General features: G+C 40.7%; 1 protein-coding gene across 5 annotated transcripts in view; it reads right to left on the bottom strand.

The window, feature by feature from the left end:
* The window catches only part of KAT7 (lysine acetyltransferase 7), a 29,634-nt gene extending 7,735 nt beyond the window's left edge, over positions 1 to 21,899 (bottom strand). For 3 of the 5 annotated variants that reach the window (XR_003003081.1, XM_024743634.1, XM_024743645.1), the window contains exons 1-9: positions 21,734 to 21,899; positions 18,923 to 19,070; positions 16,498 to 16,674; positions 15,042 to 15,281; positions 10,322 to 10,404; positions 7,068 to 7,157; positions 5,549 to 5,647; positions 2,770 to 2,880; positions 976 to 1,167 (exon numbers count right to left, since the gene is read on the bottom strand). Coding sequence is in view for 4 of the 5 variants with exons in the window: in XM_024743634.1 (XP_024599402.1) it covers positions 976 to 1,167; positions 2,770 to 2,880; positions 5,549 to 5,647; positions 7,068 to 7,157; positions 10,322 to 10,404; positions 15,042 to 15,281; positions 16,498 to 16,674; positions 18,923 to 19,070; positions 21,734 to 21,748 (1,155 nt within the window). In the remaining variant the exon portion in view is untranslated. The remainder of the gene's footprint in view (positions 1 to 975; positions 1,168 to 2,769; positions 2,881 to 5,548; positions 5,648 to 7,067; positions 7,158 to 10,321; positions 10,405 to 15,041; positions 15,282 to 16,497; positions 16,675 to 18,922; positions 19,071 to 21,733) is intronic. The other 2 variants (XM_024743655.1, XM_024743641.1) reach the window with 2 other exon arrangements.
* Between the last annotated feature and the right edge of the window lie 70 nt (positions 21,900 to 21,969).

The raw sequence follows: 21,969 nt of genomic DNA, 5'->3' as shown, positions 1-21,969 counted from the left end.
GCCTTCTGGGCTGGAGTCTAGAGGGCTTAATTAGCAGTGGCAGTTCTGGGCCACTACGTACTCCAGAGTTGGGAACACCAAAAAGCAGTTATCACCAAACTGGGGAGAAGAGTCTTATGACAGAAATCATAGGAAGTCTGGGTTATAGATTCTCAGCATGTGGAAATCCTGGGAAATAAAGACGGAAGGGGAAGGGAAAAGAGACACCCTAAAAGGCCTTAGAGCCACAATTATGTTGTGACTATGGAAATAAAAAAAAAGATAGGTTTCCCCACCTGACAGACTAATCTCCACCCCTGACCCTTCCCCATCCCTGCTCCACGGCAGAAACTCCCTTTAAGACAAGCCTTTTCATTCCATAACTAAGGAAAGAAAAATGGCTTAAAACTGCAAAATACCTAGTGAGCACATTTGTCAACAATAAAATCAGATTCAAGTGTTTATTCCTATTTTCACAGGAATAAGACCGTTCAGAAACCAGAAAACACTAAGCAACTCAAGGGAGGGGCTGACCTAAGGACCCATTCTGTTAATTTCGTAATTTGTCTTTCTTAAGCAAGTGTTCATTTAACACACATTTATGGGGCATTAACTGCCCATGCTAGCTGCTAGGGATACAAAAGGTGAGTCACGTCCCATTTCTGTCTAATGAAGGTCTATCTGATGAAGTCCATTTATTTTCATCTAGTTGAGACATAGAAAAACTGTGGGCAGAGGTAATTCACATCCCAAGGGAGAAACAGACAAGAGCAGGCAGCAAGAAAAAAGACAGGGAGATGAGTATGACAGGATGTGGTTAAGGGCCACCCAGGCTTGCCACAGGCTGTATATCCCGACTCTGAAATGTGGCTTTCAATTTCCTGTGCCTTTGTCCCATTTCTGTGGACCACTTAGAGGTGCTTAGATAGATGTCTAAATCTAGAGATCCCACAGCTTATCATCACCACCACGGTCATGGACCCCCAAACAACTTACCATGTGTCGGCGGAGTATTGTTTGGCTCTTCATGTATTTTAAACAGAATTCACACATGTAAAGACGTCCCAGTCGTGCATATTCCTCAGGATAGGGAGAATGGTACCACGTATCAAGCTCATAGCGACCAAAAGCAATTGTTTTAATCATGTTGCTCCCCTCTGTGATTTGGCCTTGCAGCCTTAACTTCTCCTATTGTTGACAAGAAATTAAGTCAAAGGAGGATTAGAATTGATCATTTCTGTTGTTGTTAAGCTGTGTGCACGCCACCACGCTAGGCTATGAGAAAAAAAAAAATCAGATTTGGCTTCTATCTCACGAGAAACTTGCACTGAAGAGAACTACAGGAGCACAGATAACCAGAACTAGGAAGCTTACAGAAAATGTAACTATCTGCACTGCCCAGAGCACAGACCTCAATAGTGGCTTTTCTCTGCTCCCTGCCACACTCTGGGCCTCATCTCCTGAACAAGTCCTTGGTAAAATTTTATTTTTACCAGCCAGAACCAAACTGAATGATAAAAGGCAAATCTATCACAAATACTCCCTACACCTTTACGAAACATTCTAAAACTAAACAAAAGATTCTCTAGAATGTGCTTTACATATCTGCAGCTTTTATAAAGCTGCGAGGATCTTCATGACATACAGCCATGGCAGCCATCCTCTCAACTTAGGTCCTTTAAAAAATATTTTTGAAAGAGGGATGATGCTTTAATTCTGGAACCTAAAGCTAGAAAGTATTTTTGGATGCCTGTGCCCACTCAGCGGCTATGAGTTTGCTACAGAAATAATTTTGAATAACCAGGTAAAGAGTTGTGAAAAGCTGACCTAGGAAATGCTCTGTTCCAGGGTAGGAGAGAGAAAACCAACAGCAGCAATCCAGCCTAGCCAAGGGCAGCTATCAAACCCTGCCTCCCACAAAACTTTCAACAAGTCTTTTCGAGAATTTTTAAATAAAGTATTCAATATAATTTTTTTAAAGAGGAAGATGAAATTCACTTTACAAGCTAAATTTCCTTGAAGACATTCAATTCATTAAATCCGAGGTAAACTCAATCACAATTCTTTTTTTTGGCAGCACCGTGCATCATGCGGGATCTTAGTTCCCAGACCAGGGATCAAACCCATGCCCCCTCCAGTGGAAGCACAGAGTCTTAACCACTGGACCACCAGGCAAGACCCCTCAATCACAATTTTCTTAAAGCAAAACTGTTGAAAATTCTGCCTAGGGAATCAAAACTAAATGGTAACTATAAATAAAAATCAGAAGAGGAAACCATCTTAATACATGAAACTAGGCTGTGTCAAAGAATAATTTTCAAATATCTGACAACAACTGTGTCCATTATTCCTCTTCACCGTTCTCTTTATTCTTTTATAACTGTAATGAAGGGCTGAGGCAACCCTGCAAAGAGGAGTTCCAGTTTAGGTTAAGAGGACAACAGAGAGGGGTTATCTCCCAGTCTAGAGGTTCTCGGAATTGCAAATGACCCACCTGACACAAAGGGATACCTGTTGTTTTACCCAGCTAACCACCGCCACAAAACAGGTCCTTCCAGGAGTTGAGGTGGGGAGGAAAAACTTTAAGGGACGAGGGAAAGGAGGAGGGGTAATTAATTTTAAATATGAATGGGAAGGAAGTAAGTCTCAAATAAGGATGGCTGGGGGAAGGGGAAAGAGTCAACCAGCAAGGTATATTTAATCCCCATCAAATTGACTGCTAATCATTTTTCTTGGCAGTTCCAAGTGCCCCTCACAAGTGGTCCTCAGCTTGGAGGTTTTACTACTCACCAGATCCTCTGAAGCCCGGGCTTGTGCTCTTCGGAAAAGATCCAAGTCATACTCGCTAGTCAGGTTTTCCAAAAGAGGTTCCCGAGTGTTCCCATAGGTCTGCCTGTGTTCCTAGGAAAATAACCAGAGCGTGATACTCTCTGCTTCTAAGAACTTAATCTATTGCATTTCAATGGATGCCAACCAGGGGGCCAAGGACAACCATAAGCTATTTATTTAGTGCCTACTATTTGCTAGGCATTATACTAGGCACTAGGGATTGAGTACAAAATAAACTATCAGACAGGTTAATTCCAGAAGACACCCACTACCCACCCTAGTGAACCTGGAAAGGAAATGCTCTTATAATCTCTCCAAAAGTGAGTTTCATTCTTTGGAACTCTATGCTTCCATTTCTTTCTCTGAAAATGTGCGTGACAATACAAAGAAATAAAATATAACAAACCCAAAGGCACTACTAATTCCTAGAATCCTAAAATCTGGAAGGAACCTTGGTGGATACTCCCCATTTAAAAACAAAACCAAATAAAAACTAGAATCTCTATGCTTTCGAGTCTAAGATTTTAGACTGAATAAAATCTGCAGGTAGGAAGGGGCAGTTGAACTAAGCAGCCTTTTGTAAACTCTTTCACTTGAACTGCTGCGGCACCCATCACTGCACGACCCACCAAAGGTACCGTAATGCTCCTACTTTAGAACTCCAGCCCAAGTGCACTGGAAAAAAGGCTGGCCTCTGAGAAATGTTTTACTCAATATTAAGCAAGAACAAGGGACAGAAAAGACATAGAAAATTAGAATCATAGAAATAATCCAGTTTTAAATAAGTAACAAATCTTACCATGGCAGTCACTACACAAATTTCCTTTCACAAGAAAGAAATTCCACAGGGGAAACTTCGCTTTTAACCTTTGATTCTAGCCCTTCCCACTCCGTCCTAGACTCCACCTCCTACCCAGAGAACAGAAGATAATGGTTGTTAAGAGGAGCAGATGGCTCATCCCAGGAAGAACTCAGTAGACTTCGCTCATATATTATCATATGAAGAAACCACTCACCAGCATCTATTAAAATTTCTTCCGCTTAATCTAAAATTAAAATTTCTTCCGCTTAGTCTGGGCCCATCTGATGGATATCTTTTTAAATTTGGGCTGTTATCTAATACTTGGGTTTTAAGTATAAGTTATTTCTTCTAGTCTCATGAATTTTTTTTTAAAAAGCTTAAAAAAATCCTATCCAGCATTTTTACCAGGAAGGTTCAGTCCAAATAACCTAGCCCAAACTAGTGGAAAGCAAATGTAAGGTAAATTTCAGGAGGTTTTACTTCAGACACTCTCTCTACCTGTATGATTCTGGGAAAATTACCTCTCTAAATCTCAGTTTCCCATCTATAAAACAGGTGAAATACCATCCATCTTTGTAACAAAGGTTATGGGAGCAACATAACCACAGTGCCTACCTAGCACTCAATACATGGTATTATCGTATTATTACATCTCTACCCAACTTGTAGATAAAAACACTGAACAAGACAGAGGGGAAGCATACAACTTCCCCCCCACAGCACATTTCTCGAGCCTTCCCTCTCTCTACAAACCCAGCACAGTCTGGAGCAGGTGTTTAGCTACAAACTCACCCCACAGCCTCCACACATCTCAAATTGGACCATCTCCATTTACTCGTAAGGGTATCATTTTTAAGACAGTGATGACTACCACACTGTCTTAAAAATGATACCCTTATGAGTAAATGGAGATGGTAGTAAATGGTAGTAAATTTGCTACAAAAGCAAATACATAGTTGGGCATATTTCTGTCTTAATGAAGCCATGCTAAGTATTCACAAACCATACTTTTTAATAATCTATTCTAATGACTAAGTAAACAAAGAGTCCAACTCCATGAAAAAATAAAAATACACATCAGAAGAAGATGCCAAAACATTAACAGTGGTTTATATCTGGGAGGGTGATTTTTTTTTTCATTTTTCTTTTCTATTGTTGGTATTTTCAAAGTAAATGCTATGAAGATATTTATAATAAATCTTTACTTAAAAATTAATATTTTGTGCAAAAAAATTTTGGAAGAATTTTTAATAAAACGGGGAAATCAGCTTAAGATAAGTAAATGAAAACACAGAATTAAAAGCTGTACTTATAATAATATCCAAACTATGTAAATAAGGCATTGTAAAAAGCTAGAAAGTTTTATCTCAAAATGCTAGCTTATTTTTAGGTAGTAGGATTAGTGTTTTATTTCTGAATACTTTCCTTAATTTTTCTATATTTTTTTCTATATTTCTTTCTTTATTTTTTATTACAAACGTGCACTACTTTTAAAACTAGAAAAATAAATTAAAACACTACAAAAAGACCTATTATACAATGTATCACCCAATGAATACCTTTTATCATGTAGGTATTTTATTCTTCCATTAAAGGAAATGCACTACTGCTTAGCTTGAATACTCTTCCTTACACAGACATCTCCAACATCATGGTATTTGTTCGAGTGGGTAAATTTAACCCTTTAAACCTAAAGTGAGGTTTACAAACTAAAGGATTCAATTTTTTTTCATCTAAATTCTAACAGTATTTTGTTTTTCGAGGACTCCCAGTTCCATTCTTATTGGGGAATTATATAGAGTGAACTCTGACTGCCAGAGTCCTGTTACTTACAGAGCATACCAAATGGCAAATGTGAAAAGCATAATCTTAGTAACCAAAAGGAATCAAATGTGATAGCAAGAGTCCATGGTAATTAAATATTTAACTTTTTCTCACCATATATTTCTCTTTCTGTTCTTTGCTCAGCCCAGAATTTCTTTTCTTCCTGAGTTCAGCAACCTTTTCCTTATATCGCAACTGCCTCTCTGTTGGTGCCTAAAAAGAAGGAGAAAATTGAGAAGTTAGCTAGAAAACTCATTATGTAATTAAGTTTCTAAATGAAAGTAACATACACCAAAGAAGGGGTGGGGGTGCGGGGGTGGGACGCCAGATGCATTACGGGCGCCCTGTGAATAATGCGGTAATTTTAAAACTCTAAATGGGGTTCCCTCATCACCTAGAACACTACCCTGTCAGTTAATACGAGCTCAGGAAATGTATAATACTTTAATATTGATCCAAACAGAATATAAACTAAGGATGGAAGCAACGGGAATAAAAGATCATTTCAATTCAATAGGCATTTACTGAATGCTTACAGTTTTCCAAGTACTGATACGAAAATGAATAAAAATTTAAAAACTGATTTAGAACCCAAGATAGACAATGAAGACAAGTGTAGAGTGCTTTTACCTGCCAAGCACTGGGAACAGGTACTTTACATGCATAATTTAGCTGACTACACTGCCAGGTAGGTATTATTCAAGGAAATAAAGTTTAGGGAGGTTAGCTGACCTGCCCAAGACCACACAGCTAGAGTAACAGAATCGCCGTATTCAAATCCAGATCTGTTTGGCTCCAAAGTCAAACTTCTCCCTCATCACCGTGCCTCCTCTGCTATCCACTTATAATCTAACCACAGAAACAGACATCCATATCATGAGCTATGTGTATATAATATGTGCCAAAGGCTAAACTTACAATCTGAGAACATTGCAAATAGGAATACATGAGGAAGAAATTCATTAATGGTAGAAGATTTGGGAAGAATTCCTACAACAGCTAAGAGTTGCACAAGGCCTTGAAGGAGAAACACAATCTATTCTTGGTATAAGTATAGAGTTCTAGGGAGAAAAACAGCAAGAGAAAGACCAAAGGCATTCAGGGGGAACAAGGAATTAAATGTAATCAATGGGCATGAATGTTCAGAGAGGCAGAAAGATTAGAGCGAAGCACCATCTTGGAATCCAACAGAAAAGAAAAGTAGAAGAAAACTGACATAAACAACAAGCGTCAAATGCTAAGGAAGTTACTGGTGACATTGGAAACATACCACCAGAGCAGAGGGGCCTGGAAGTAAATTATAATGGGTTAGAAAATGGATGCAAATAAGGAAATAGAGCAGCAAGTATCATCTTTCAAATAATCAAGATCACCTATTATTACTAATATTATTATTACCATTATTATTATTATTCTAGGTAGCACGATTCCTTCTTTTATGAGGTAGAAGCTTTTTTCTTGAAAATTCACTATTTGGAAAAAGTACGATTCTAAGTTTATGACCGAAGACCAGTTATCCAGACACAGCATAGAAAACGAGGCATGGATATACCTAAAGACCATGACAGGGCAGAGGAGATCCAAGACTTGGCTCTCCAACTGTAAATGGCCAGAGCTTTAACAAGGCCCGTACCTGGTGCCTGGTTGCATGCCTGTTGTTGTCATCTTGCCTGTGGGACAGCATCCTTTCTTCTATCTGCTTATCCCGGCTCTGTGCTCTCACCTGCAACCATCAACAACGTCAATCAATCCACCTGCCTCTAAGACTATGTTTACTTAAAGTGCAAGAATACGATAGTAATCCCTTGAATTTACACTGTACTTTTACTTTCAAAGGATCTTCACATTTAGTATCACAATCTCTATAAGAAATAGATAAGGCAAGCTTCACATTCTGTTTTCTCAGCCATTATCTGAGAATCAGAGAAGTGAAATAATTACAGCTAGGTGGTGGTAAAGCTAAGATTTTAAGTAAGTCTGATGACTCTGAGCCTCTGTACTCATTCCATTGTGCAACAGTATGTGTGAGGAAGTGCAAGAACAGAGTAAAGAAGTACAAAGAAAAGGTTAGATACTTGGGATCAAGTCTATAGAGAAACTTAACTCTGTAGTTATGACCTTAGACAAATCACATTAGCTCTCCAAGTCTCAAATTCATCTTCTGGGCAGTGAGGACTCATATCCAACTCCCTATTCTACATCAACACTAAAACTCAGCACGGTCAAAACAGAGTGACTGACACTCTCCCACAAATCTGCTCCACCCCAAATCTTCCCGGTAGCAATAAATAGCAACACTTTCTAAACAACTGATCAGGTCAAAAACTTGAACGCCACGCTTGATTGTTCTCTTTCTCTCCCACCTCACAATGAATTCATCAGCAACTCTATCAGGCTGCCCCCCTCCAAAACATATCCTGAGTCCAACAAATTCTGACCATCTCAACTGACAATGACACTAAACCAGGCCACCATCTACTGCCTAAGCCTCAGACACAGCCTATCTACCCTGTGTCAACTCTTGCCCCCTCCAGTCCACTCTCCACATACCAGCAAGCTGTGATTTTTAAACAGTGTTTATGATACTACACCACACCTCTGTTAAAGCCCTTCGAATGCCTCCCACGGCCGTCAGAACAAAAACATACTCCTTTTGCCAAGGCCTACAGGTCCTTCATGATATGGATCCTGCTTCTTCATTTCCCATCACATTCCAGCCACACTGGCCTACTTTCCACCCTTCAAATGCAACCGTTTATCCCTGGCTCACGCCCTTTGTGTTTGCCCATACTTCTCCTCAGGACCTAGACACAACTAACTGCCTCTTTGCCGTCACCCATGGCTCAGATAAAATGTCTTTCTCCACAGTCCAAGGAAAAGCACGGCCATACCCTGTCACCCCCAAAACAGTCACTCTGTTTAACCTTTTCATTTCTCACAACATTACCACTACACGAAACTCTTAATTGCTTACTAATTTTATATGTTGATTTTGCCTTCCCCCATGAAAATGTAAACTCATTGAATTCAGTCTTTTGACTGAATATAAAATGGTAATATCACTGATTGCAATCATTTACTGGAAAACTCAGAGTAATTCTGTACATGCAAGTACTTTAAAAACTCTGGGTTTTTAGTAAATGTGAGGAATTAGCCTAATCTTTCCATTTGGGATTCTAAATGTAATAAAAATATGTATCTCTCAGAAATTCTCCTGATCCTCACAAGCACATGGTCCAGTAGTAAAGATGGATTATGCTGAGCCTGATTCCCCTTGTGAAAAAGAGCACAAAAGAGGAAAGTACAGGAAATGCGTTCCTTTTTTCAGAATTTTCTTCCCCACACTGAAAATTTTCTTTTTCTTTTTTTTTTTTTTTTTGCAGTACGTGGGCCTCTCACTGTTGTGGCCTCTCCCATTGCGGAGCACAGGCTCCGGACGTGCAGGCTTAGCGGCTATGGCTCATGGGCCCAGCCACTCCACGGCATGTGGGATCCTCCCAGACCGGGGCACGAACCCGTGTCCCCTGCATCGGCAGGCTGCGCCACCAGGGAAGCCCTCTTTTTCTTTTTTAAAAATAAATTGCTTAAGGCAACATGTTCATACTGCTATCAGCCAACAATTTAAAAAGTTATACCTTAAGAAGACTTTTATGTAAAACCATCCGTAGTATCAGATCGTTATATTTAAAGACAAGTGGTAACGGACAACTCTCGAAAACCAGAGTTCACAGTTATTTTCAGAGAAAGAAGCACCTCATGACTTGTCAGCTTCTGATGCAGATGTTGGAAGAGCTGTTCCTGTTTTGATCTGGTCTCACGCTAATGGGAAGATAATGGGAAGACCTACCACTTCTACAGAGAGCAGAAGAAACTGCCTTGCTTATATTAGAGATCTGGGATGAGGGAAGGTAAGAGTAAGTATCCACAACCTCAAAATCCACGTGAGCACTGAAAGTATACTACTCTGCTGAAAGACTAAACACAACACAGAACGAAACTTTCCCTCCTGTGGTCTACTTGTAAATAAGAGAACATATTTCTGAATCAGGGAGAATTAATGTTAGCTGGGGAATCTCATTTTTCTCAGGAGGAAACTGGCCCAAACAGGCATAAACCTGTTATCCTGGCCTTCTTAGCAAAATAACAACTACAAAAATGACAATTAATACTTTGGTCTAACCAACTTGGGTAACCTGTCCAAATACTACCTGAGCAATGCATTTAATTAGTAACATTTTCAACTCCTGCTTGCCCATAATTAGTTTCTTGGTTCCTCCTTGGTAGCAACAACCCATAGAGAAACATACAAAATAGGATCTTAGGCTCTACTCCTAAATCCATTATTCCAAACCCCAAAGGTTATTTAGAACTATATTTTTCAAGAATGTAAGACAAGAATTAGCCAAGAGTAGGTGTGATTGAGAGTAACAAAAAGAAAAGTATTTCACAGAAACAAAGAAAGAGGAAAAGAATTTTGAAAAACTTTTAAAAAGCAAAATGTCCTCATAGATTTATAAGAAGAGAAACTAATGCATAAATATTGAGATCACATATTTATGCAAATTATTCCTTAGTGGAAAAGGTCCCTAGCAATCTTTGAAGACAATTTTCAACAGAAAATATCAAAGCACTTGGAGGATGATGTCCCAAATATTCCATAGATAATCACATTGTTAATTTCTCTCAAAACACTCACTACGTAGAATAATTCATTTGTCTGTTTTTTTGTTTTAAACACAGTTGTTTTTTATAATGTTTCCTCCTCTAGAATGTAAGAACATGGACCTTGCCCATTTTGTTCACACTGTATCCCCGTTGTTTAGCCAAGTACCTGGCAAATGGTAAGCACTCAATAAGTATATGTTGAATAAATGACAATACAGTTACCTTGCATTCATCAGCTGAGAGATTATGATAGAGAGGGCATCCTGATATAGAGAAATGTCTCTCGTGTTTTCCTGTAAGGTGTCCTGTTAAAGGAGGAAAAAACTTAATCTCAAGATGAAAGATTTAAGCTTGTAAAGTCATATTTTTCTCTACCTTTTTTTACGGTATCATTTTATCACGTACATGTCTGATTACAGATTAAATCCATCAAAGGTAAGTGCTGTTAGGGTCATAACTTGCACCCACAATAATTTTTTTTCTTCCACAGGTTGGATCTAGCAATCTTTGAACACACTTGCATATATTCAGTATAAATTATAGCTCCTTCTTTTCTGATAATTCTTTCTCAAATTCCAAAATGTCATTAAGCCCATAAACTTATTTAAAAGGCACAAAGTTGGGCTTCCCTGGTGGCGCAGTGGTTAAGAATCCGCCTGCCAATGCAGAGGACGCGGGTTCGAGCCCTGGTCCGGGAAGATCCCACATGCCGCAGAGCAACTGAGCCTGTGTGCCACAACTACAGAGTGTGTGCTCTACAACCCGCGAGCCACAACTACTGAAGCCCGTGCGCCTAGAGCCTGTGCTCCGCAACAAGAGAAGCCACTGCAATGAGAAGCTCGCATACCACAAGGAAGAGTAGCCCCTGCTCACTGCAACTAGAGAAAGCCTGCGCACAGCAACGAAGACCCAATGCAGCCAAAAATAAATAAAATAAACGAATTTAAATACGTAAATAAGAATAAAAAGCACAAAGTTACAAGCAAGAATATTTTCTTTTGGTGGAATTTAACTTTCCTATGCTAAACTGATCAAGTCATATGTATAGTAAGTACTTTCCTTTCTGTTATGCAATGTTATCCAACCTGAATTGAACTTTTTTTTTTTTTGGCTGTGTTGGGTCTTCGTTGCTGCACGTGGGCTTTCTCTACTTGCGGTGAGCAGGAGCTACTCTTCATTGCGGTGCACGGGCTTCTCACTGCGGTGGCTTCTCTTGCTGTGGAAAATGGGCTCTAGGCACGTGGGCTTCAGTAGTTGTGGCATGTGGGCTCAGTAGCTGTGGCTCTCAGGCTCTAGAGTGCAGGCTCAGTAGTTGTGGCACACAGGCTTAGATGCTCTGCAGCATGTGGGATACTCCTGGACCAGGGCTCGAACCTGTGTCCCCTGCATTGGCAGGTGGATTCTTAACCACTGTGCCATCAGGGAAGTCCTTTTTTTAAAATAAATTTATTTATTTATTTTTGGCTGCGTTGGGTCTTCATTGCTGCGCACAGGCTTTCTATAGTTGTGGCAAGTGAGGGCTACTCTTCGTTGCGGTGCACAGGCTTCTCATTGCGGGTGGCTTCTCTTGTTGTGGAGCACAGGCTCTAGGTGCGCGGGCTTCAACAGTTGCGGCACACAGGCTCAGTAGTTGTGACTCGCGGGCTCTAGAGCACAGGCTCAGTAGATGTGGCACATGGGCTTAGCTGCTCCGCAGCATGTGGGATCTTCCTGGACCAGGGCTTGAACCTGTGTCCCCTGCATTGGCAGGCGGATTCTTAAGCTCTTCGCCACCAGGGAAGCCCCTGAACTTCTTTCAAAAATCAAAAGAAACTTATGAAAAATGGAGAAGGAAGTGGCCTTTTCTATCATATAAGGAAACATACCTTGATAACTTTGGACCAGATTAAATATATTCATTCTTTTGGAGGGGTGGCTGGTTTTGTTTAAAGATTTAGCCTTCTTCTATAATCAAACTTTTATATTATTCATTCATTCATTTATTTATAAAATACATAATCAAACTTTTAATCAGGAAGTTTGCACAAGGCCCTCTTAAGAAGGGAAGATGAAGATATTAGGAAAAACAATACAGAAAGCTCATTTTATCTAAAGGGGTATCTCTTCATTTTTCTATTTCTCATGGGGTTTGTGAAAATACACAGAGAATTGATTATCTCATTTTTATATGTCCCTTCAATCAAAAGGTTCATCAAACACCTAAGATTGAGAGGGATGATGAGCCAAGGCTAATGAGATAAGAAGATAAGTTAGCTAAGCTAAATTGCAAATCTACAAAAACCTTTATCTTTCTTGGGGTAAAGGAGACATTTAAAAGGGATTTAAAAGTTATACAAGATTTACAGAGTAAGCTTTAAAGGGTAAAAACAGGGAATTCCCTGGTTGCCCAGTGGTCGGGGCTCTGTGCTCTCACTGCCAAGGGCCTGGGTTTGATCCCTGGTCGGGGAACTAAGATCCCACAAGCCTTGCAGCGCAGCCAAAAAATAAATAAATAAAGGGTAAAAACAGTCCAAGTACTGGGGGAGAGGGGAATTAATATATGATATGCAGGAGGCCATTTCTCCAGGACTATATTATTTAAAACGTAATCTTAGAGATCCACACATTTATCTTAGACACAAAATACTACCCTCACTGATCAAACACTATGTACAAAATGTAAAGTATCACTGCTATGGCAAGCTTTTTAGATACTATGCATCTGTAACTTCTGAATAAATTATTCAAGTTTGTTTTATTTTATAATATGTAAACTACAACCAATATGTCTATATTAAAAGTTTAAAAATGATAGCTGTTCTATTGACCTAGCAATTCCACTGCTATGAATTTATCCAACAGATTTTCTAGAGACACCAAAATACATACATATAAGGCTATCAATTACAGTACTGTTCAAAATAGCTTTAAGAAAAAAAAAGTTAAAAAATGAGAAACAATATAAATGTCAATCAATACAGGGCAATTTAAATAATTTCTGAACTTTCAATATAATGGAATTCTCTATATCCTTTAAACAGATGGACCTCTGAGTGCCAATAAATATCTAAGATGTCAAACCATTGTATATTTTCCTTTTTCTAAATAACAAAAAAAGAAATACATGTACATATACACGTGTGCTATATATGTATAGAAACTTAGCAGCATTCATAAAAAACTACCAATAGTAGTTTTATATCTAGGGCACGGTTCTGGGGATATGAGTGAAGGAGAACTTTTACTTAGCACTCAAGACCTCCTGTAGGGTTTTAGTTTTTCAAAAGCACATCCTACTTTTATACCAAAATTACCAACAAAAAAATAATTAACGACACTGTTTTGCCTAAGATGAAGAGTGGAACAGGATCCAGAATAATATTGGAAGCTCCGGTTCATACTTTTCAATCTTCGCCAATACATTAAAACCAAAAGTCAAGTAAACTTTCCTGTGATGCAACAGATTTTTATTTACCCTCTGGTCCACCACATTAAGGGTGCTGAGTCCAGGACATAAATAACACAGAATTAGTCCCCCACTCTAACCTCATTCTGGTCTGTCTCCTCCTCCCCATTCTGGTCTATCTGCTCCAGGCATATTGGCCCCTAAAGTATTCCTCAAAGGGACTTCCCTGGAGGTCCAGTGGTTAAGACTCCGTGCTCCCAGTGCAGAGGGCACGGGTTGATCCCTAGGTCAGGGAACTAAGACCCTGCATGCTGCACGGCGCAGCACCCCCAACCCTCCCAAAAAAATACTCCTCAAAGTGGTTAAGCATTCTCCTGACCCAGACCCTGTGCACTTGCTGTTCCCTCTACCATAATGCTTATCCCCCAGATACTCAAATGGTTCACTCTCTCACTTATCTCAGGTTTCTGCTCAAATATCAGCATATCAGAGTGGCTTTCCCAACTCACACACGCTTGTGTGTACGTGCGGTATCCTACCCTTCACAGCATACATCTCCAGTTGATGTATTACACATCTGTTTTGCCTTCCCCAGTTAGACTATAAGCTACATGAGGGTAGGGAATTTGACATGTTCACAACTCCACCCCCAGAATTTAAAACAGTCAATAAGTATTGAATGACTGATTACACATAGTACATAAAATAAAAGTAACAATCTAAGGATGCGTGGATAGCAACAAGCAGAGCTGAGGAAAATTCCTTCTCCTGCTGTGTGGCAACGAGATCCTCTTACCGTCTGAAAGCATATTAGCTATCTCTTGTACTAGTGTTTATATACTGTCTATTCTTAGTTTTTCATTATTTATCTCAAGGAAATTAATTTAGGCCTGAAACAACTACCTTGAGTAACAACTGGTATAGTGTTCAGGGGAACTTTTGCTTTACTTATGCATTTTAAAGGCTTGAAATTACCTAAGAAACTGCTGGTAAGATCAGGAAAAGATCCAAATAAATAAAATACTAGGGAAAATGTACTGGTGGTCTGCAAAGCAGCAACTTACTCTGTTCTACTTTTTTTCTGAACCTGGTGGCCACATTCAATGGCTAAATTTTTAAAATTTATTTATTTATTTTTGGCTGTGTTGGGTCTTTGTTGTGGTGTGCGGGCTTCTCATTGCGATGGCTTCTCTTGTTGCGGAGCATGGGCTCTATGCATGCAGGCTTTGGCAGTTGCGGCTTGCGGGCTCTAGAGCGCAGGCTCAGTAGTTGTGGCGCACGGGCTTAGGTGCTCCGCGGCACATGGGATCTTACCGGACCAGGGCTGCAACCCATGTCCCCTGCAATGGCGGGAGGATTCTTAACCACTGCGCCACCAGGGAAGTCCCAGAGATGCTTTTATTCAAGCAGGCAATTCAGAGTTATTCTGAGGAGTGATCACTGAAGAGCCTAAGAAGCTAAGTCACAATGGAACACTAAACATTTCTGGGTGATCCTAATTCCAGAGGGAGAGAGAACCACATATCACAGGGTGTCATGAGGCTTGGGCACACTTACCTAGGGAGTTACAGCCTGGTGTAGGACACTTCATATTGAAATTGTAGCTTTCATGGAAGCGGCGGCGCTTGGGGCGATGAGAGAGATCACTGCCTGAGTCCTTCAAGGACATGTCCTTGGCAATGCTCTCATCGTGAGAAACGTTGGGGCTGGAGATGTCTATATCAGACTCAGAAGAAGGGGCATTTCCAGTTGGCGTTCGCGGTGGAGACTCATCGTGATCAGCTGTATTTTTAGTTTCTAAAGTAAAAGCAATTGGTAGAACTCATGAATGGGGTTTATTTTATTTAGAGGGTTATTATATTCAGAAGAGCTTATGGGCTTTCCAAGACCCTCTTTCTACGATTTAACCAGTAACTTTTAGCCACTTATCTGCCATAAAACTAAATAGAAAATGAAGCGAAACTAATAACATCATTCCTCTTTTGCAACTTTAAATCCTGACTAAAATTCCATTTGGAGTTTACCTAATGCATTTTACTTATCTGTGTTTCTCCCAAGCCCCAAATCATGGGTAATCAAAACTGGATGGGGATAAATCTTTAAAAAACATTACCACCCCACTCTCCTTCCAGGAGATACACAGGATGGAAGATAAATGAAAATGGTTCTTTCTGGATGACACTGAACAGACTTGGTGTGAGACTGCGAATGGACCTAACTCTAAATTAGGGGTTGCAAACCAAATGCCTACCGGGGCTGAGCAAGGCCAAATCGAGAGCTGACTGTCCCTCTCAAGGGGACAACTACTACTCAGTTCCAGCCAATTATTACGTGGTGAATGGCCACCTAATGTTCCTAGAGCTTTCCATTTTTTAAAAGAAACTAGTAACTCAGGTTTTTACATGAAATCTTTGTTTTTACAAATACTGGCAACAAAACTTTTTTTGAAAAGTAAATACGGTTCCATCAAACCAGCTGACCAGACTTCCCTGGTGGTCTAGTGGTTAAGACTCTGCGCTTCCACTGCAGGGGCCGCCGGTTCCATCCCTGGTTGGGGAGGTTACACATGCCGTGGGGTGTTGGCAGGCTAAAAGCCTAAAGCCTTTCATCTAAGGCCTCTGATTTGGGCTGCTGAATCACAACCTCAATACCTTACCATTCCCCATTACTGATGGGTCACTCCTCTTCAGAAATTCAGAGATAAATGGACTGACAAGCATGGCTGTAAGAAAATGTGCTTTAAGCCTTCCGCGTCTGTGGGTAAGAGGTACCCAGTGCCTTTTGCCTACTGCAGGTCCAATCAAATATATTCCAGCTACTCTGGACCTCAAGAGCACTAGAGTACCAAACTTGACCTCAGCAAGACACAAAAAAGGAATCAGACACACCAGCATTCACCTAGCTGAATTTTGTATTGGGCATCTATCTATCTGCAGTGGCTCCAAGCCTCCCTTAAGAGGAAACTGACTAGACCCTCTCTGTAATGGGTCCAAATCATACCATACCCACTCACCTCTATCTGAAAAGTCAACCACTTGCTCAGTTTCTGAGCCGGATGAACGAGTCTGCCGAAGAGGGTATTTTTTCGGAGTCACTGGGGTAGGCTGCTGCTGACTACGGGTCACTCTCCTGGTAGAATAAGCAGGCTCCTCAGTGCCAAAAGACTGCAAATTTCGAACAGGACTGGAATCTGATCCCGATTTTTAAAAACAATAAAACAATTAAAGAAAAAAGAAGGAAATCTGTTTTATTTCCCAGTGGTATGACTTATTAGCACGTAGGCCCTCCTCTTCATATTTCACAAAATCCAACAAATCCTCAAAATATCATTCTATTGAACTAAATACAAGCAAAATAGATCAGGTATAGAGATGCAATACAGCAAGGAATTAATAGTTTAGGCTCTGGAATCAAGACTGAACGTGATTCAATTCCACTTCACCATACTAACTAGCTGTGGCATCTCGGGCAAGTTAATCTCGCCAAGCCTGTTTCCTGATCTATAAAAAATGGGGCAAAACTAGTAGCATATTCCTCATACATTTTGTGTGAGAATAAGTGGAATAATTCATGTAAGGCACCTAACATGATCCCTAGGTAGCTAAATCTAGTGCTTTATAAATATTAGCTACGTCCTCTCTTTCTTCCTTTACTCTAACCCACCAGATAACAGATGCTCTACTACTAAAGGTATATCAATATACGAATATTTCCTTTCTTTAAGGATCTCTTTTTTTTCTTCCTGATTACCCTATCTGATACCCTAAAGCAAAATAATATTAGATTTGTAAAGGGCAAGGCAAGACTACAACTTTTAAAATTCTTTTGGATAGAGAAGTCTATTCTGAAGCACCCAGTAGCCTTTTCTCATCTCTACTCTGATGACACTCAAAAAAGGAATAAAAGAAATTCAGAGCTAAAGTTAAAGCATATTTTAATCAACAAAAAATCCTAACATGTGTATCTTACAGATTCTTCAAAGAAGAAAACTGAAATTCTCCAACTCTTGTGTAAAAGTTAGCACACAGCTAGGTTTTCAGTTTGCATACGTCCAGGGGGCTCCATTCACAATGTACTGATAGTCTACATTTTGCTTTAGAGAGGGTCATCTTACATGGACCACACTGTGAACGGTGCCCCATGGAGTTGTGCGACTCAGTGGTCATAAAGTAGAACTAGAAAGAGACCCAGAGCTCATGTAATTCCTAGCTATTTTGAATATTTACAACTTTCAGGTGTCCAGGGCATGACCAATTATACTTTCTAAGAACACTTATGCCCATTCCTTTGCATATACTGTACTCTCTACCTATAATAACACTTTCCCATCTTTCAACTTGTAAATTCCTACTAGGTCGCGTAAGATTTCCATATCTGGGCTTCCACGGTACTCTATACAAACCTCTCTCAGAGCCCGTTCCACAATGCATTACCATACCAGTTTACATCCCGAACTAAACTGTGAGCTTCTTGAGGGCAGGAAGTATGATTTTTCTATCATGGTATTCCAGTACATAGCATAGTACCTGAATTATAGTAGCCATTTATCAATATTCCCATTATGCCAAAAGATAAAACTTAAAAGTTGAGAAATCAAGAGACAACATCTATACTTCAGCTCAAATATTAGATTCAAAAATAAAGTAAGGAACAGTTGCTGAGAATGTTCCCACTTTCTTGCTTGAAAGAAGAGATGTTTTTCTCTCATTTTGCAACATGCTTATACAAAGCACTAACCAAATCAACACTGTTTAAGCGCTCTAAGTATATTATATTTTCCCTCTTAACTTATTACCGCCTGTTGATCATCAGCTTTCTGTATTCATTACAACTTTCTTTCTTCCCCAGCGAACCCCAGAGCAGAGCCAAGAGGGTTTAGGGGTACCCTCCAAATCTAAGCCCAGATAGCTAATTGCACTAGAGAACCTTCCGACACCAAGATTCTCTGTTCTTTACTACCAAAGCAAAATTCTGGGTATTTACAGTTGATAGTTAGGTCAACTATTTATATTTATTACCTGTACCTGACCATATTACAGAATTAAACGTGGCTTTAAAAGTATTGGGCCTCCTATAATAACAAGTTCAAGAGACTATTTTAAGTCCCTAGGCCTAAACCATTCTAACGAAAGTGAAAAGATAGCATTCTCATTTTACTGATAGGGAAACTGTAATCTATAAAAAATTAAATGACTCAGGACATACATGTGTCACACACCTAGTAAACCAGACATAGTTCCTTTGGGTCTACAAATTGGACAGTACCCCCAGCAGAACCATTTTTAAAAACCTGATACTTCGCAGTCATTTACTCTGCATTTTACCGGATTCTGTCATCAACATCAAGACATGGGACCAGTTTCCACAGTAACTAGCACCATAATGTGATGTCCAGTCAGCTGTGAGGTGTGCTCAGGAAGAAGGAAGCCGCCTTTTACCTTGGGAACTCTGGCTTAGTCGGGCTGAGGAGCGGGTGACTCGGGCAGATCGCCGGGATGTGCCATCACTCTCTGAACTGTCTGTGTGCTCGAGATCTGTAGAAAAATCGGAATCTTCGGTTCCATCTGAACTACTGCCTGCATTCCTCTGTAACACCATAGATCCAAACATTAGCACAGAAACATTTACTCTGTGGGTTTGAATTAACACTGGGAAAAAAACGAACTGTGATACTGAAAACACCAAGTTCAAACCTAAGAAAGGATTCCACAGACAACTTTCCTTTCTTTAGAGCATTTAAATGAAACAACCTACAAATAATGCACCCTTATTAAATAAACACAGAAAGAGAATTCTTACTGTATTATCGTTAATTCTGAAACAAGTCCATCTGGAGGTCAGTACCACAAACTGGAAAGTATTCTACTCAAAACAGATTGGTTGACATAACCATGTACTTACAGAAAGTCCAGGGTAATGAGAAAAACGTTAGTACTAGACCCCACTGAAATTCAGAGTAGCTTTTGTACAAAGTCTCCATGAACAGCTATTACATTTTTAAAAACTACACACTAATTCAAAATGTCATGGTCCACAACTCTGATCCCAAAAGAACTTAAGGAGAAAAAGAGTAACATTCTTCTTTCTTATCTACTTTTGAAATTTCTCCACATGAATGGCAAAAGTGCTTTAAGAAAGGGGGGAAGGGAGCGGCTTGCACATGAAGACTCATAGGTATGCAAAAACAAAAGGTTTTTAAAAATCATCTTTTAGGGCTTCCCTGGTGGCGCAGTGGTTGAGAGTCTGCCTGCCGATGCAGGGGACACGGGTTTGTGCCCCGGTCCGGGAAGATCCCACATGCCGCGGAGCGGCTGGGCCCGTGAGCCAAGGCCGCTGAGCCTGCGCGTCCGGAGCCTGTGCTCCGCAACGGGAGAGGCCACAACAGTGAGAGGCCCGCGTACCACAAAAAAAAAAAAAAAAAAAAAAATCATCTTTTAAATTAATAATTATTTGTCAATTGTGAGCCTCCTGAGGCATGATTAACCATAAAGATAACTTTTATCAACCGAGCATTAACACTATACCTTTTACTAAACCAGAAAGAGAAATGTATTTGCTAAAAAACAAAAGAACACCAAAGTTTCAAATTACAAGTCCCCAATTCTTTATTCAAAACCCTCAGGACCAGCTGTATTTAGAATTCATAACTTTTTAGAATTTTGGAAAGGGAATAATTTGCATATATGCTGCAAATAACACCCTTTCTGCAGCAAAATATGTAAACAATCACACTAAATGAGACACACGAAAACTCAGGACAGTTTAGGACAGGTTTTGTTACCAAATAAGTTACTAGAAAATTTACATTTTCAAGAGCTCTTTGTATTTGGGAATTGAAGAAAGGGGACTGTGGGCCTATTCCAAGGCACCAGTACTATTCCTGCATTTGGTAAGCCTTAACATAAATACCACCTGTCAATGTACGTCATTTTAGGAGACATTAAAAAGTGTAAACATTTGAAAGCCTCTGTGAAGAGAAACATTTCTTCAGAAGTGAACAATACCACCCAATCTTCCAAATATTTCAAGTCTAATCTGCCCAGATAATGAGTGGAGGCCCCAGGTAGGGTCACAGAAAATTGATAGGATAAAAGGGGGAATCTTAAAGGTCATCTAGTCCAATTATCCAGATATTTGAATCCCTGATCATCTCTGACCATCCCTTCCTGGCTTGACTGTAGAACTCAGTTCTTCTCTCTGGCTTTCACCAATCTACTTCTCATCTTATTCCAGAACAGACTTAATTGCTCTCCCACTTCCCTGACACTAAGCTTTGTACATTACTGCCAAATAGAGAATTTACTAGATCCTTCTACAGTTATTTATATGTCTGTTTTCCCCATTAGACTCTGATTTCCTTAAGCCAGGGTTCACGTCTAATTAATTTCTGAATCCCCAGCAATCAGCATGTAGCAAGTAGTCAATAAGCATTTGTTGAACTGAATTAGATTTGTTCTATAGTCCTGGCTCTGCCATTGCCTAATTGAGTAGCTTGGGGCACTCCAATAAGCCTCTGTTTAGCTGAGAAAAGAAGGGATGGGAGTGTCCTTAGGTGGTCTCATAAGTCCCATCTAATTCTACAAAGTTTCTGATTTTACGAACTGCATTTTCTAGGCGCTGTCCAACTACGGAAACAATAATAATTACAGCTTAGGAGCAACAGGCCAGAGTGGGCGCTGGTTCTCCACCACCCAGTCCTCTGCTTTGTTGTGTCCCCCGCGGGGAAAGGAAGGATGCTCCAAAACCCCGCCTCTCCTCCTATGAGCATCTCCAGACGGGAGAGAGGGGGATTCGTGTCACCCAATCGCGGCCCCGCTAAACCGCGCCCCCACAGGACAGACTGCCAAGCCCAGCCAATCAAGAGAAAAGGGATCGTTCTCTACCGCCAGTAGGAGAGCGGTGGGGCCGGGCCCAGACACCGCCCCCACACGCGGGGAGGTGACCGTTGAGCCCAAATGGGCGGTGTCACCAGCCAATCAATATGCTTCTAGACGTTTCAGCGACCAATTAACGAGAAGAACGCCTCCGAGCCAGGCAAGCAGAGGGCGGGAATAGTTGCAAGCACAGGCCGAGGCCAGGGTCGGGCCCACATATTTCTGTTGGGTATGGACAGAAGAGAGGATTGCTGAGCTAGATTCGGGGGAGCGGGAAGTTGGAATCCAACCACTGTGAGGCGTGGCCAACTGCGTCACGTTGCTCAAAAGACTGTCCTTAGAAACCCGCCATCCCTCCTGTGCCGTTCCTCTCACCTTCCTTCGCGGCATTGCCGGCGGCTGCGGCCCGACGGTTCCGATTCGGGCAGCGGCGGCAGCAGCAGTAGGAACGGTGGCTCCGGCGGGCTCCGTGGCGGCCTCTGTAGCAGTCCCAATCCTGCGTACGATCCCAAGTGCCTCCTGCTTCACAGCGTCTACAGCCTTCTGCGCAGGCGCCGCGGGCTGAGGCGCTTTTTCCTCTATTTCCGGCTGGGGTTCGCGTCACCTGACGT

Source organism: Neophocaena asiaeorientalis, unplaced genomic scaffold (assembly GCF_003031525.2).
Source record: "Neophocaena asiaeorientalis asiaeorientalis breed wild unplaced genomic scaffold, Neophocaena_asiaeorientalis_V1.1 scaffold1, whole genome shotgun sequence".
Lineage (NCBI taxonomy): Eukaryota > Metazoa > Chordata > Mammalia > Artiodactyla > Phocoenidae > Neophocaena > Neophocaena asiaeorientalis.
Note: the sequence above shows the minus strand (reverse complement) of the source record. Positions and strands in the feature narration are given on the sequence as shown.